General features: G+C 52.8%; 1 protein-coding gene across 2 annotated transcripts; it reads right to left on the bottom strand.

Annotated features, from left to right (window-relative positions):
* Window positions 1-1956: 1956 nt before the first annotated feature.
* On the bottom strand, window positions 1957-16279 carry tm7sf2 (transmembrane 7 superfamily member 2). 2 transcript variants are annotated; one of them, XM_069894269.1, is made up of 11 exons: window positions 16193-16279; window positions 14601-14775; window positions 13060-13256; window positions 10965-11019; window positions 10318-10512; window positions 9073-9176; window positions 7655-7774; window positions 5467-5635; window positions 3569-3649; window positions 3067-3189; window positions 1957-2717 (listed from the first exon to the last, which is right to left on the bottom strand). In XM_069894269.1, exons 2-11 carry the CDS (start codon window positions 14656-14658, stop codon window positions 2557-2559), a joined length of 1263 nt encoding a protein of 420 aa, XP_069750370.1. In that variant the 5' UTR covers window positions 14659-14775; window positions 16193-16279; the 3' UTR covers window positions 1957-2556. The 2 variants fall into 2 exon arrangements, with proteins under 2 accessions (XP_069750370.1, XP_069750371.1); XM_069894270.1 differs by having other exon boundaries at window positions 14641-14775.
* Window positions 16280-17287: the final 1008 nt, after the last annotated feature.

Genomic DNA, 17287 nt, shown 5'->3' with positions numbered 1-17287 from the left:
CTATTAAATATCCTTCTTTGCTCCAGAGAGAAACTTGTTCTCCAATCCAGGCAATATCCTGGTGAATCTCCTCTGCCTCCTCTCCACAGCGTCCCCGTCCTTCCTATAATGAGGTGACCAGAACTGAACACAATACTCCAAATGGGGTCTCACCAGAGATTTTTAGAGTTGCAACATGACCTCTCAACTCGAGTAGATGAAACTCCCACCTCACTTTTACCTTCCTCCCTATCTCATTTGGCCCAGGCTGGCTGCGGAGATATCACCTTCCACCACTCCTACCCCCCCCCCACCTCTAAAGCCACTGCAGCAAGGTTAAAGTCCGTGTGCACTGAACAAATTTCCATTGATTGTATCCACAATCCAATCTGCGTATCATGAACAAATTCCATTTTATAACCCAGTGTTGGGTAAATTGTTCTCCCCTGCATAACCCTGAATATCTTGCCCTGAACCTTAAATCCGCATCACCCTGATTATCATAGGAATACCTTCATTTGTGTCGTGTCTTAAGTGCTGGTCTCCTGGGTGGTTAAAACCCACATTACCATTCCTCTGAAGCAGAAGCCCCTCCAACAAATCTATCTCTATTGAGTTTCTGCTCCATCAGTCACCTCCCCTTCTCCTAGGGTCACTGCAAGACTGCGTTCCTCCAACACTTCTGTGTTTTTACAACAAGCCCAGTGTCTGCAGACCATTGAGTTTCACCCCAAGGAAAACAACCCTAGGTCCTCTGGTCTGATTGTGGACTTCGTGGGAGGGGAAGCCAGGGGAACACAGCCCAATCCTCATCAAGGGATCAGCACTGGAGAGGGTTAAGAGCTTCAAATTCCTGGGTGTCAACACCTCCAAGGATCTGTCCTGGAGCTTCCATGTCGATACCATCACGAAGAAGGCCTGCCAGTGGATAGACTTGGTGAGGAGTTTTAGGAGATTCGATATGTCACCGAAAACTTCTGGAAATTTCTACAGGTGTACCGTGGCTGGCTGGTTGCATCACTGCCTGGTACGGAGACGCCAACTCTCAGGACAAGAATAAACTACAGCGGGTTGTTAACTCAGCCTGCACCACTGAGGGAAAAAGATTCTTTTTCTTGGCTTTCCTACCCAATAATTCCATTCCTTACATGTCAGCATGTGGGAGATAAATCCTGACACGATTTTAAAATTTTAAAGCATTTGTCAGCTCAGTTGTTGATGCCACCCGGGTCAAAGCAGCCCTTGCTCCCATCGGGGAAGAGATCCAGGAGGATCAGAGCCAGCACCACCAGGCTGAGGAACAGCTTCTTCCCACGGGCAATGAGAATGTTGAACGACCCAAGGAACTGCTCACACTCACCCTCCGAGGCTCTCATATTCACGAAACAATATTTATTTGTATAGATGAATACTTGTCCTGCATGTGTACTGTGTCTGTATGTGTACTATATCTGGGTGTGTGTCTGCATGTTTTACACCAAGGACCGGAGAACGCTGTTTCATCAGGTTGGACTTGTACAATCGGATGACAATAACCTTGACTCGATGCCAGCTCACGTCAGTGATGCCCAACTCCAGAGTAAAATACAAAGGTTTTCATCGAATCTGTCAGTCACACCTTTTCTTCCCCCCCACCCCAACCCCCCACCCCCCACCCCCCCCCATCAAATCCGGTTCAGACCAAGTGTGGTAAAAACACGCAGAAGGCCGGAGGGACCCAGTCAGTCTCGCAGCATCCACAGGAGGTGAAGATCTATCACCGACTTTCCGGGCCTGAGCCCTTCCTCGAGGTCCGAGCAAAAAGCATCTGAATAAAGACTGGGAAGAGTAAGGGGGAAGAATGGGAGGGGGATGGGGTCCAGACCAACAGACATCATTACCTCCTATAGACAGTGTGAGACTGGCCTCTCTGTCATGTGAAGTTTGTCTTCGTCTGCCATAAGATTCACCAATGTCAGAAATTGCCTGAGGCGCCTCTTCCAGTCCGAGAAAGAGAATTTTATTAATTTTTAAAGTTTATTTGCACTGCCCAGTAACAGGCCATTTTGACCCACAAGCCATGTCACCTAATTAACCAACAGCCCGGTGGGAGGAAACCGGAACCCCCGCCCCCACGGAAAACCCATGCAGACTTGGGAAGGACATGCAAACTCCTTACAGTCAGCGTGGGACTCGAACCCCGGTCCTTGGTGCTACTCCAACCATTAAGCAAAAGAGAGTCCCCAACCACCCCCCTCCCCACCTCCAAGACTCTTTGCTGCAATCACAGTGTCTGCAGACTCCCGAGCGTTGCTTCAAGTGTGGAACCGAACTAGGTACTCCAGGTTCAGGCTCTGATCTGCATCGTGAACCGGTGCCACATGGTTGGCCTGCATCGGAGAAGGTGGGGGGTGGGGGGGTATATCTGTACCAGGGGGCGGCTGCCTGACTGGACTCTGTCCATGGGTGAGTCCACTAGAGTTGACCATCCCCAAAGCGCTTGGGGACAGAGAGGAAACATGGGTGGGGAATGCGGTGGGTGGGGTGGGGGGGGGGAGGCAACCCGGAGAAAATAGACCCTTTTTGCAGCGGCCCCTGTCAGTACAGGTACGGGAAGATGCGGTAGGGGACGCGGCTGCAGTAGGCATTCCACGCCGAGCCATACTTCTTACGGCACTGGTGCTCGTCTCTGGCTTCCCGGTGGATCAGCAGGGCAGTGAAGTAAGTCACGTAGAAGTAAGGGAGGGCGTGGGCCACACCTGCGGAGGGAGCAAAGGAGGGTGTGAGCGAGAGGGACACTTTGATATCCCGGGTCAGGGCCTTGGGAGGAGGATGCCATGGTCTGGGATAGCATACGAGAAACTCAGCAGGTCGCACAGCATCCAGGGGAAGTTAAGGGCAGTCCAACTCGGTGGAGGGAGAGGTGGGGAAGGGGTCGGGGGGGGCAGGATTGGGCACTGCAAGCAGCCCTTGTGCCCAGGAGTGGCCCCTCCTCGGGTACCCACCATGGGAACTGTACCTTGGAGTGGGGGTGGGGGGAAGAACACACACCCCTAACTCAGAGGGCTTGAATACCGTACTTCGGGGATCCAGCCTTTCTCCACTCACCACAGGGCAGGGACCAGGCCAGAGCCATGACCAGGTCACCCAAGTAGTTCGGATGCCTCACCAGGCCCCACCATCCCGACACCAGCAGCTGCCTCCCGGTCGCCGTGGGAATGGTCTCCAGTCCTGAAGATGGCACAGGGAGGAACAGTACAGATCAGGGAGGTCACGGCGCAGATCAGGGACGCCACCACTCTGGCTTCATAGGCATATCCCCTCCCCTTTATCTTCCCCTACCCCCTTCCCTCTGGCACCTCCCCTTCCATCCTTCTTTCTACCTCCTTCCTTCTGCCCTCCCCTCATCCGGCATTCCCACTTCTTCCCCAGTCCTACACCCCTCCATCCTCCTCTAATCCTCCTCTCCCCCTCCCATCTTCTCCACCTCCCCTCACCTTATCATTCTGGACCCTCCTCCTCCCTCTGTCAATCCTCCCCTCCCTCATCCAGCATCCCTGCTCCTTCACACATCCCCCACTCCGCCCCCGTCAAGGCGCCGGTTACCTACCCGCCACCCTTGGATCGCTGGGGTTCCTGCGGAAAGTGTTCTTCTGCGAGTTGGCACTGCGGAAGATGTAGTACCCCAGGGCTGCAGGCAAAACCAACTCATTAAAACTCTGGCCAAGATGCCTCCACCGCCATAGATGTCAGGTGCCACCGTCAGCATGGGCTCCTCCAGGTCTTCATAGGACCACACCCCGTGTGCCGGGGAGGAGTCCAGCGGCCAGCCAACGGAGGGCATGGGCCAGGCTTCCCCAGACTCCTTCCAAGGGTGGTGGGCACTGGCTTCTCCGGAGTTAACGATGGGGAGGCGACCTCACTGGGAATTCTGGTGTGGAAGGGTCGCAGCGGGAGAGGGCCCAACTCCTGACCAAGTGCAAGACACAGAAGCGTCATCAGGACTGGGAGTCGACCATCCAAGCCTGTTCCGCCATCCAATGGGTTCCCCGCGGATCTGGCCATGGACACAACTCCACTCCCCCCCCCACTTCTCCAGAATCCTTTGTTTCCCCCCTCCCCCCCATTCTTCAAAAATCCTTGTGTCTTAAATACCTTTAATGAGGCAGAGAATTTCACAAATTCTCTGGGAGAAGCAGTTCCCCTGCATCTCCATCCCAAATCTTGAGGCTGAGTCCCCTTGTTCTCGTTTCCCTGCCAGTGGAAACACCCTCCCAAAGGGCCTTGGGTGCCAAAGGCTCCCTGACTGTGTCAGATCTGGAGCCCCGGTGGCCAATGGATTGAACAGGAGTCTGGGTGGCTGTGGGGGTGCTGGGGGCAAATCCATGGGCAATTGGAGCGCCAAGGAAGGCTCAGGCCAAATCTTTGTCTGCCTTACGGCAGGTTGATAGGATAGTTAAGAAGGCCGATGGGACACTGGGCTTCATTAGTCAGAGGATTGAGTTCAGGAGTCGAGAGATCACGTTGCAACTCTACAAATCTCCGGTGAGACCCCACTTGGAGTATTGTGTTCAGTTCTGGTCACCTCATTATAGGAAGGATGGGGAAGTTGTGGAGAAGAGGAAGAGATTCACCAGGATTGGAAAATATCTTCTGAGGCAAGATTAGACTGGAAGTTTAGGGAAGACGTCAGGGGTAAGTTTTTTTTTACACAGAGAGTTGTGGGGGCCTGGAATGGCTTGCTAGGGGGTTGTGGTGGAGGCTGGAACATGTGGGGGAATTTATGAGACTCTTAGACACACGGATGGAAGGAAAATACAGGGTTACATGAGTAGGGAGGGTTTTATTATGGAATACATGGATTGGCACAACATCGAGGGCGAAAGGGCCTGCACTGTGCTGTAGTGTTCAATGTTCTAAAAGCTAGGTATATCATGTATGTTATATTTTAAATGCATTATTACAGGACAAAAAGCCCCTCACCACCCCCCCCCCACTTGTAAACTGCCCAAGGCCACTCCTCAAACCTACCCTATCCTCCTCATCTCCAGAATCAACAATCAAGATGTTTGTTCCTGCAACAGTTGGAGAATTGAGCACAGAGATGGGGAGAAATTTCTTTTGCTGAGGTTCAGCCGCCAAGATCGGTCAAATCTCAGTGTGGCAGAGCTTGAGACCTCAGGGGACTGGAGCGGGAGATGGCGCCAAAGTCAAAGAGTGGAAGAGGTTCTGGAACATTAGAGCCATGGAACATTGCTGGTCTGCGTTGAACTATTATCCTGCCTTGTCCCACTGACCTGCCCCAGTCCATACCCCGTCTATCCATGGACCCGTCTAAATTCTTCTTCAATGTTAAAATTGAGCCCACATTCACCACTTCAGCTCATTCCACACCCCCACCATGCTCTGTTCCCCTAAACCTTCCCCCTTTCACCCTTAATCCATGTCCTCTGGTTTGTATCTCCCCTACCCACAGCAGTTTCAGGAGGGGGGGTTTGACACACTTACCGTTGAGAAGGACGATGGTGACCACTGCAGGGATGGGCAGCTCCTGTGGATGTCCCACCAGAAAATGGGCCTGCAGGCTGTACGTGAACGGGACCCAGGACAGGTCTCCGAAGGCCAGCATGAAGCCGAAGCCATCGTTCACAATGTCCATGGTGGTCAGCACGGCTTCCTGTGGGAGGGGTGGCCGAGAAGCCAGTCGGTTAAACAAGGTAATCGCTCGGTTGGCCTCAAAACAGCGGGATCCCAGGGCAGGAGCAGGGATGGTTCACAGGGCAGCCTCCACCTTCCATGCTCCCTTATCAGAAGACCATTGTCAATGCGGATTGGAAACAACGTCTCCTCCTCACTGATATCAGCATGGACGCACCCCAAGGATATGTGCTTAGCCCACTGCTCTACTCACTCTACATCCGCGACTGTGCAGCCAGGCACAATCCCAATCCTATCTACAAATTTGCCGATGATGTCACAGTCATCAACAGAATCACAGAGAGTGATGAGGAAGTGTTCGGGAGGGATGTGGAGGAAAATCTGAACACAAAGGGTTAAGGGTTAACCCATAAGTTGCTTACAAGAACACACAAGAGTCAGTTGCATATTGCTTAAGTGGAGGCAGGGAACCTCAAAGTGCAATTTATCTGCAGACATGATAAGCTTTGGAATTCTGTGAAACAATGATTAAGTTATTGTCAAATATTGACAATGATAAACTATTGTCAGGTTGACAACAACAGGAAGCCACATGAAGGAAGGCACTGCCATTTATTGTACATAAACTTTGTTAAAACTGGCTGTGAGCAGAGCAAGCCCAGGCTGGGTGCTGAGCATACTCTCTAAGATATCTTGCTAATAAAACTCTTCCAAAGCATTACCCTGGTGTCAGTAGTTGATTCTTTCTCCGCAACAAGGGAGATAGATCAGCTCGTCGGGTGGTGTCACAACCTCGTGCTCAACGTCAGCAAAACCAAGGAGCTGATTGTGGACTTTAGGAGGAAGTCGGGGATCACGACCCAGTCCTCATCGAGGACTCAGTCGTGGAGAGAGTCAAGAACTTAAAATTTCTGGGGGTCAACATATCCGAGGATCCATCCTGGAGCTTCCATGTCGATAAAGAAGGCTCGCCAGTGGCGAGCCTTCACGAGTTATGTTTGAGGAGATTCAAGATGTCACCAAAGACTACATGTGGACGGTGGAGAGTGTTCTGACCATTTGCATCACTGCCTGGTACAAAGGTGCCAATACACAGAACAGGAAATAATTCCAGAGGGTTGTGAACTCGGCCTGCACCATCATGGGCAGCAGACTCCACTCCATCGAGGGTGTCTACAAGATGCAGTGATTCTCTATCCTCAAGGACCCCCCGCCACCCAGGCCAAGTCCTCTTCACTCTGCTACCATTGGGGAAAAGATCCAGGAGCCTGAAGACGAGCACCCAGCAGCACAAGGACAGCATCTTCCCTTCCGCCATCAGATTCCTGAACAGGCCACGACCCCCAGACACGGCCTCACTTTCTCTGCTTTTGCACGAATTTTTTAATGTAATTTACAGCGATATTGGCATCTGAAGCTGCTGCAAAACAACAAAATTCGTGACACATTCACGACAATAAATTCTGACAGTGATTCTGGACTCTGCTCTCCCCTGAAGAAGTAACTCTCTCAGGGTACAGGGAGCAGCTGCCAATTGATTACTTTTTTTAAAATGTAGATAGACATACAGCTCAGTAACAGGCCCTTCCGGCCCACGCCACCCAATTAATCTACAATCCCCAGTACGCTTTTGAAGGGTGGGAGGAAACCAGAGCCCCTGGGGGAAACCCACGCAGACACGGGGAGAGCGTACAAACTCCTTACAGACAGCGCAGGATTCGAACCCCGTATCACTGCCGTTGTAACACCGCAGGCTGTGAGATTGATGTGCGGTATCCTGTAACTGAGTAAATCACCCCAAGGTATTTATATTTATTTTAAATGACCTGACACACTCGTGCAAAGGTCAATCTCATGGAAAGGTCAACCCCCTATTTTTCCCCAAAAGAATCTGGAATTGTCTATATGTCTCAGGCAAAAATCGACCCAAGTTCAGAACAGTCACATAAGTAACTCTACGTAAACGTAATGACGAGGAAATTATTTTTTCTGTGTACGATTTAAGTGCAGTCAGACGGTCATAAACCCGGTCTCTCACCTCGTGCCACAATGCGTCCAGCACATAGAGGAGCTGGAAGGCATTCACCAGCAGCATGGCCAGAGATGGGCTTCCCTGTGTCTCCCACTCCTTCATCAGCATCGCCAGGTCAATGATCAGCTGGAGCCAGAATCACACGGTCAACACCCCTCTCGTCGCGAGACCCTCCACCCGCAGAGATCCCGGCCAAGCCCCGATCAGCACACCCGGACCTTTCACCCTCACACCTGTCCCCGTCACCCAGACCCTTCACCATCACACCCCTCCCCCTGTCCCCATCTCCCAGACCCTTCACCCTGACACCCCTCACCCTGACTCTTCATCCTGTCACCCAGTCCCCTCATCCTGACACCCAGATCCCTTACTCCTCACCAAGACATCCCAACCCCTCACCCCGACACCCAGACCCCTCACCCTGACCTCCTTGCCCCCAGCCCCTTGTCCTGATCCTCTTTCCCCAACCCCAATGGATTAATCTGCTCCTGTCCATCCACAGAACTGAAACTCCGCATCCCTGGAATCTCTTCCACCCCTTCTCCAGGAATCGGGAAAGGGGGTAAACACACAGAAAGGCTGCAGGAACTTGGCCAGTCTCTCGGCATCCGTGGGAGGTAAAGATACATCACTGACGTTTAGGGCCTGGGCCCCTCCTCAAGGTGTAAACAAAAACCAGGCAGGTGTCTGGATAAAGACTGGGGAGAGAAAGGGGGAAGAATGGGAGGGGGAGGGGTCCAGACCGACATAAGGTGTTAATTGGATCTAATAAGAGGAGAGGTGAGAATTGATTTTGGCTCTGGGAAGGAGACAGAGGGAAAAGGGAGAGAGAGAGAGAACGCGTGTGCGCTGGGGGAAAGAAGCAGGGATGGATTCTAATGGAAACCTGAGAAGTCGATATTAATGCCATCTGGTTGGAGGGGGCCCAGACAGAAGATGAGGGGTTGTTCCTCCAATTTGCAGGTGGTCTCAGCCTGGCTGTGCTCAAGGCCACGGACGGACACTCAGAGAGGGAACAGGACGGGGAATTGAAATGGGCGGCCACAGGGAGATCTGCGCTACTGTGGTGGTCGGAGCCGAGGTGCTCAGTGAAGTGACCACTCCCAGACTGTGTCCTGTCTCTCTGATGTAGAGGAGACCACAATGGGAGCACCAGATGCTCAGGCCCGAAAGGTCGATGATGTATCATTACCTCCGACAGATGCTGCGAGACCGGCCGAGTTCCTCCAGCATTTCCGTGTGTTTACTACAATCACGGTGTCCATGTCAGATAAGCGCTCTGGTTCTGATGGGGAAAGGGCGGGGGAAGCGAGCTCACAATCCCTGGAATCTCTTCCACCCCCTCTCCAGGGATTGGGGACAGGCAGGGGCGAGGTGGGGGGAGGGGGGTGAATCTCATGCTCATGGACCACCCTGCCACTCACCCAGCCGATCAGTCCCGGTCGGAGTTCGCAGAAGTACTTGAGGTCAAAGGTTCCAATCCGAGGGTTTAGTTCATGGCCGATGAAGAAGTCGTAGACCAGGTTGCCTGATGGCAGAGGAGTAGGGGCGGGGGGGGATGGTGCCCTGAGGTTATTTACGCCCATAGTCTCAGTACCCACTTCCCAGTGGCCTTGGGTCAGCTGCAGGGGTAGGTGCATTCAGAGGGGGCCAGACCAACAGCCGCACTGGGTCAGCTTGCACCCCTCTACCCCCAGAACCCAAGCAGCAGAGGGTACATTGATTCAATCCCCACCCACCCCCCGTCTGTGTGGAGCTTGCACAACCAGGCGGGATTCGCCCGGATACGATTCAGGTTGATAGGATAGTTAAGAAGGACAATGGAACGCTGGCTTCATTAGTCGGGAGATTGAGTTCAAAAGTCGAGAGGTCTTGTTGCAACTCTACAATTTCCACTTGGAGTAACGTGTTCAGTTCTGGTCACTTCATTACAGGAAGGATGTGGACGCTGTGGAGAGGGGGCAGAAGAGATTCACCAGGATGTCACCTGGATTGGAAATTTACCAGGATGTTGCCTGGATTTGGAAACAAGTCTCATGAGGCAAGGCTAACAGGGCTGGGACTTTTTTCTCTGGAGTGAAGAAGGATGAGAGGAGATATAATCGAGGTCGACAAGATGGGTGATATGGTTAGCACCAGCAATTGGGACCCGGATTCGAATCCCGCACTGTCTGTAAAGCGTTGGTCCATTCTCTCTGTGACTGCTTGAGTCTTCCCTGGTGGGCTCTGGTTTCCTCCCACCATTTGAAACGTATCGGGGGTGTAGGTTAATAGGGTGTAATTGGGCAGCACGGGCTCATGGGCCAGAAGGGCCTGTTACTGAACTGTATGTCTAAATTTTAAAGATTCTGAGAGGCATAGATAAGGTGGACGGCCAGCACCCGTTTCCCAGGGCGGGAGCAGCAAAGACCAGAGGACATCTGTTCAAAGTGAAGTTGAAGGGAGACATCAGGGGTAAGTTTTTTTTTAACGCAAAGAGTTGTGGGGCCCTGGAATGCCTTGATAGGGGTGGAGGCTGGAACACTAGGGACATTTAAGTGGCTCTTAGACAGGCCCATGGACGGAAGGAAAATAGAGGGTTATGCGGTAGGGAGGGGTTAGTTATTTTTGGTCAGCACATCGATGAGGGCCAAAGGGCCTGTGTCTGGGTTCCACGGCCTGGTACCAACCTGAGTTGCCGCCGGGCGCCAGGGCAGACTCTGGGACAAACAGCGACCGGGTGTAGAGGAAGGCACTCAGCACGAAGGAGGCAATGGTGGCGGCGACGGACAGCTGGATGCACCGGTCGTGGACGTAGCTCAGGCGTAGTCCGCAAGAGATGCCGACTGCAGCCAGGAGGGCGGTGATCACTAGTGCATGCAGACCTGCAGGATGAAAGGAGAGACCATTACCCAAGGCATGTGGAGGCGGGGGGGGGGGGGGGGTGGGGGGGGAACAGCGGCACCAGAGCAGCACCCAACCAGACCAGAGACCAGAGACAGCCACTCGTGCAGCTCCCCTCCCCTGCACAGGGACAAGAGACAGCCATACACCAGCAGCGGCCTCCCCCACCCTGCACGCACCTGTGCAGCTCCCTCCCCACCATTGGGAGAGGGGCTTGAGGCAACCTCACAGCACCATCCCATTCTGGCAACTGCACTCACTGGGTGCTGGGGGCAGGGGCACCAATGCAGCCATCGCCTGCATGGGGGGGGGGAGAAACTGAAGGCACCCATGCAGACAGCTCCCCTTGCATGACCCAGACGGGAAACCCGCTTTGCGTTCACAGGCTGCACACGATCACGGGGGCACGTCACACATGACATCCAAAACCTACCGTTAATCCGGTAGGAGAGCCTGGTGCCATCATGGAGCGGCATGCCCTGTGTGACCTGTGGGGACAGACGAACAACAGTCAAGGTACAGATGCCAGTAGCAGGAAGGCATCAGACCGGCAGAGGTGGACTGGCGTGTTACTCCGATACAGGATGGGTCAGTCATGTGTGGACTGGCGTGTTACTCCAATACAGGACGAGTGAGTCACATGTGGACTGGCGTGTTACTCCGGTACAGGGGACAGGTTAGCTACACGTGGACTGGCATGTTACCACAGTACAGGATGGGTCAGTCACACATGGACTGGCATGTTACTCCAGTACAGGGGACAGGTTAGTTACACGTGGACTGGTGTGTTACCCCGGTACAGGATTCATATTTGGACTGGCGTGTTACCACGGTGCTGGACGGGACAGTCACATGTGGACTGGCATGTTACTCTGGTACAGGGGACAGGTTAGTTACATGTGGACTGGCGTGTTACTCTGCTACAGGGATTCACATGTGGATTGGTGTGTTACCATGGTGCTAGACAGGACAGTCACATGCTGACTGACGTGTTACCCTGGTACGGGGACAGAATAGTTACATGCAGACTGGCGTGTTACCCCAATACTGGATTCACGTGTTGTCTGGCATGTTACCATGGTGCTGGACAGGACAGTCACACGCAGACTGGCATGTTACTCCAGTACAGGGAACATGTTAGTTACACGTGGACTGATGTGAAAGGCATGAGATGAGATAAGATCGAGGTCGGTGGGTTGTTCCCATGGGTGGGGGAGACCAGAACGAGGGGACATGGCCTCAAGATCCAGGGGAGTAGATTTAGGACGGAGATGAGGAGGAACTGCTTTTCCCAGAGGGTGGAATTCGCTGCCCATTGAAGCAGTGGGGGGCGACCTCAGTAAATAGATTTAAGGTTTGGTAGATTTTTACATCGTCGGGGAGTTAAGGGATATGGGGAAAGAGCAGGTGGGTGGAGATGAGCCCATCATCAGATCAGCCTTGAATGGCAGGGCAGGCTCGAAGGGCCTAATGGTCAACTCCTGCTCCTATCTCTGTCATTCTAGAGGGGCTGCCCATTTAATGGCGAGAGATCAGTGCAGCACAGTACCAGCCCTTCAGCCCACAATGCTGTGCCATCCCTTCCATCCCTCACGCCTGCAACCCTCCGGATTTTCTCGGGAAGCCTCTCCCTTGAAGGCTGTGGAAGTCTGAGTACTTGAGGAGGGGATGTAGGGTGAAATCGACTCTCGATAAAGTGATGATGTAGCTTCCTGAAGAATTTGGGGTGGATTTTAAGCTGCTGATCATGAAAATCCCCTGAACATTTTATCACGTACCGTTGTTTAGAAATAACCTATTTTTGTGATTTCCTGTCATATTTTAAGTCTACGTCAAGAGAACAAAACCGTGGAGTGCGACGTGTCATTGAAAATTCGCACTTGGACTCCTTCCCCACTGATCTCGGCACTGTTGGTGATGAACACGGTGAAATGTTTCCCCAGAACATTGCGACTGTGGAAAAGCAGGATCAGGGCAACTGGAATCCGTCAGTTCTGAGCAACTATTGTTGGAGACTGACAGGAGGGGCATCAGATGCTGAGTACAAACGAAAATCAGCAGCAAAACATGTTTAGGTCGGTTGAACTAATGCAACGTGTCAGCGTCATTATGCGATTAAACATTCAATAAAAGTTAATGTTTCTCCAATGTCCTAAGTGTTGCAGAAAATCTGAAATAATCTTTGTGTTCAGCTGGAAGTTGTCGATCATAATCACCAATTTGTTTTCAGGAAGCAAACCTCATAAATAAAAATTATTGTCCAGTTTAATCACAGTTCCCATGTTAGGCTTGATGATTGAGAACACCTTTATACACAATAGTTACATGGACTTGCTAGATGAAGACAGACCCTTCATCCCATCTCATCTGTGCTGTCCCATGTGTGTTTGGTCCTTGTCTCTCTGAACCCATCCAAATGATTTGGTACGTCACCAAGGACTCTCGCCAACCTCTACAGGTTGTGCCCCGGTGAGCATTTGGATGGGTTGCATAGCCGCTCGACGATCGGTCAACGGTGCCGTACCTACCTTACCCAGAGGCAGCAGGTACAGCAGCCCCTGGAAGCCAAGCCAGGCGAGGACGAGGAGTAGGGCCTGGGGGTCCCAGAGCTGGCCCATAGCGGGCAGAGGGAAGGAAACGCTGAGGACGCTGGCCGCCTCGCTGCGGCAGGCGATCAGCAGGTAGAGCATGGTGCATGGCAGCAGGGCGGGCAGCAGCAGTGCACCTGGGCAGAGGAGGAGCAGAGCAATGAACAGGTAAAGGAATCATGTCAACTCTGCCACACCTCCCCGCTGCCCAGTTAAACCGTGGCAGAATTAAAAACATTCTGCAAGAGAAACTCAGCAGATCATGCAGCGGACTTTATACACCAACGTTTCAGGCATCAGCCCTTCATCAAGGAACGTCCAATCAAGGTATCACACCTTGATGAAGGCCTGAAGCCCAAAACAAAGGTTTTGTATCTTTATCTTTACTGTGTGACCTGCTGAGTTTCTCCAGAGTGGTGTTCTCCAGAGTGGCCTGTTAAAGAACCCTCTCCTTCTTTTCCCATCTGGCAGAAAATTCTCAAGGGTGAAAAACCTTGTGGTTATCAGACTCTTGAATGCCCCCCTTGCTAAAACGATGCTACCCCTCTGCACTGCTCCAACTAAACTTTTTTTTTTAACATTGCATGCTTATTATATTGAAACACAAGTTGACTGGTCTGGATAGTGCGAAGTTTTTCCAATGCAAAAGTCTGCAGGGGCTGGAACTCGGGTCGAGCAGCATCTGTGGAGAGAGGGTGAGCAAATTTAAGTCCCTGGGAGTCACTATCTTGGAGGATCTTTCCTGGGCCCAACACACTAATGGCATCGTGAAGAAAGCACATCAGCGCCTCTACTTCCTTGGGAATTTGCAAGGGTTTGGTACAACATCAGAAACCCTGGTGAATTTCTACAGAGGTGTGGGGAAAGTGTGCTGACCGGCTGCATCACAGTCTGGTTCGGGGACACCGATAACCCTGAGTGTAAAGCCCTGCAAAAGGTAGTGGACACAGCCCAGGACATCACAGGCAAAATCCTCCCCACCAGTCAAGAATGTCTACGGGGAACGCTGGCGTTGGGAGAGCAGCGATCGTCAAGGATCCACCCCACCCAGCACACACTCTGTTCTTGCTGCTGCCATCAGGAAAGAGGTATCGGGGCCACAAGTCTCGCACCACCAGGTTCAGGAACAGCTGCTCCCCCTCCATCAGACTCCTCAACGACAAACTCAATCGGGGAGTCATTTAAGGACTCTGACTCGTCTCTCTGTATTACACAGTTTGCTTATGTGTATGTTGTGGCTACTTTTTTTTGCTCTACCAGTAAGTGGTCATTCTGCCTGGCCCATGGGGAAAAAGGAACCTCAGGGTTGTATGTGATGTCACGTATGGTCTCTGACAGTAAATCTGAAGGTTCCCCTGTCCTGCATGGATTCCCTTTTAATAAAAGAGGCCATTCGGCCCACTGAGATGTTCCACTCCCTTCTCTCGAACCCATTTCCTCCACTCCCCCAGAACCCAGCCCTACCCCCATCTGACCATTACCCAGGAGGCCTCCGAACTCCAGCTCCATGGTTCTGGATACCTTGACCTTGCTGCTCATCTCTGGATCTGGTCGTGTCCCGCCGCTGTCTCTGGGGATGAGCTGCTCCTGTGCCGTTGCGATGGGGAGCTCAGTGCCAGGGCTCCAACAGCAGGGACAGGGTGCCCAGACGATTACCTGTGGACAGTGCCCAGCAAACCCATGACACATTACTCCTCGGAGTTCCCTCTGTGTGTTGTGCTCAGGGGTATGGGAGTCACCACAATGCTGTTATTGCGCCAGTCATCAGGACCAGGGTTCGGATCCCACACTGTCTGTGAGGAGTTTGTACGTTCTCCCCGGGGGCTCCAGTTTCCTCCCACTGCTGGAAATGTGCAGGGGTTGTAAGTTAATTGGGTGTAATTGCGCGGCACAGGCTCGTGGGACAGAAGGGCCTGTTACATTGCTCTATATCTAAATCAAATTCAATTTAAATTTAAACTAGTGACCTTTCATGGACACACATCTCCCTTGTCAGGAAGGTTCAACAGTGACAGCACTTCCTGAGAAGACCAGAAAAATGGTCGATAGAATTTAATGCAGACAAGGGTGAGGTGTTGCAGTTTGGAAGGACAAACCAAGAAAGGACGTAAATGGTGAACGGTCGGGCACTGAGGAGTGCGGTAGAAGAGGGAGCTGGGAATACAGATACATAATTCCCTGAAAGTGGCATCACTGGTGGACAGGGTTGTAGAGAGAGCTTTTGGCATATTGGCCTTCATAAATCAAAGTATTGAGCACAGGAGCTGGGATGTTCTAGTAAAGTTGTACAAGACATTGGTGAGGCCAAATTTGGGGAATTGTGTGCAGTTTTAGTCACCGAATTATCAATCAGATAGAAAGAGGGTAGAGAAGCTTTATTAGGATGTTGCATGGACGTCAGGAACTGAGTTACAGGGAAAGGTTAAACAGGTTCAGACTTTATTCCCTGGAGTGTAGAATGAGTGGAAATTTGATGGAGGTATTTAAAATTATGAAGGGGACAGACAGAGTAAATGTAGGTCGGCTTTATCCCCACTGAGGGTGGGTGAGATACAAACCAGAGGACATGGGTTAAGGGTGAAAGGGGAAAAGTTTGGGGGGAACGAGCTGAGGTGGTGAACGTGGGCTAATTTTTAACATTTAAGAAGAATTTGGACAGGTCCATGGAGGTGTGTAGACCGATGCAGGTCAGCGGGACTGGGCAGAGTAAGAGTTGGGCAGAGTAAGAGTTGGGCACGGACTGGTGCGGACTCGCTGAGAGTGGGGAGCGGAGACACAGCGCTCCCCCGCGGGGTCCAACTGTGTGGTACCCCCTTCTTATCTGCCCCGTACAGGCTTTGAGCAGCCTGTTAAAGGAGCCAATGGCGCGGCCTCTGGGCCCAAGATTTTGGGACATGTACATTCTGATTCTGGTTTGCCTTACAACAGATTTTGTGGTTTATAAAAGCCAAACTGCGGGATGAGGTTTGACGCTTCGACTCGTCCCGGGTCAGAGAATCGCTCCGTCCTGACACAGGAGGTTGGGGGAACAGGGAAGACAAACCTCCCCCTCTGCATTGGGTGGAAGGATTACCTTCTAACCGGATCGTTGGCCAAGCGACAGGCAGAGAGAAGAGTCCAGGAAGGGGTTGGTGCGGGGGGGAGGGTCGAAGTCCAAGTCTCACCCGGTGGATGTAACCGGGGAAGCAGGACTCGCCTCTCTCCGTGTTGCGCCCACACTGCGCCTGCGCAGTGTCGCCACAATGTAACCATTCCCGCCGGCCAATCGAACTCGAGAGGCGCCACAAGGCGACTGGCGGGCAGCCAATGGACGCGGCGTAGACGTTTTTCTTTTTGCGTGCGCCAATCAGTGGTGGACAACATTGACGTCCCGCCCCTTTCATCCACATCAATACACCGAATGTCAATGAATCAGAGTCGTCACGGAACCCCCACCCACACACCATCCACCCATCCCTACCCACACCTCACACCCCCCCACGCCCACCAACATCCCACTCACACCCACTCCCACCCACACCTCACACACCCCCACCCCACAACCCCCATCCCCACCCACACCTCACACCCCCAATCCACCCATCCTCACCCCACACCCCCCATTCCCACCCACACACACCCCACCCACATCTCCCACTCCCCCATTCTTAATACCCCACTCCCACCCACCCACCCCCACCCACACCCACCCACCCACACCCCATTCACACCCCCAATCCACCCATCCTCATCCACACCCCTCACACCCCCAATCCACCCATCCTCACCCACATCCCACACCCACCCACACCACACCCCAAACTCCCATCCACACACCCCCAGCCACACACACCCCACCCACATTTCCCTCCCCATCCTTAATACCCCACTTCCACCCACCCATCCCCACCCCACTCCCACCCACACCCCATTCACACCCCCAACCCACCCATCCTCATCCACGCACCTCACTCCAACCCACCCATCCCCACCCCTCACACCCCCAATCCACCCATCCTCATCCACACACCTCACTCCCAACCACCCATCCCCACCCCTCACACCCCCAATCCACCCATCCTCACCCACACCCCCCACCCACCAACATCTCACACCCCAAACTCCTACCCACACACCCCTAGCCACACCCACCCCTAGCCACACCCACCCATCCATCCCCACCCACACC

Source organism: Narcine bancroftii, chromosome 8 (genome assembly GCF_036971445.1).
Source record: "Narcine bancroftii isolate sNarBan1 chromosome 8, sNarBan1.hap1, whole genome shotgun sequence".
Classification (NCBI taxonomy): domain Eukaryota; kingdom Metazoa; phylum Chordata; class Chondrichthyes; order Torpediniformes; family Narcinidae; genus Narcine; species Narcine bancroftii.
This window is presented reverse-complemented; position numbering and strand designations above follow the sequence as displayed.

Bases quoted from the DNA above. Each gene is read 5' to 3' on its own strand.
- tm7sf2 (XM_069894269.1), bottom strand. From the start codon at position 14,658: ATGAGCAGCAAGGTCAAGGTATCCAGAACCATGGAGCTGGAGTTCGGA. The intron at 7,775-9,072 runs GTGAGTGGCAGG...TTCTGGCTCCAG, and splicing joins GACCGGGACTGATCGGCTGG to CTGATCATTGACCTGGCGAT. The intron at 5,636-7,654 runs GTGAGAGACCGG...CCCCTCCCACAG, and splicing joins TGGACGCATTGTGGCACGAG to GAAGCCGTGCTGACCACCAT.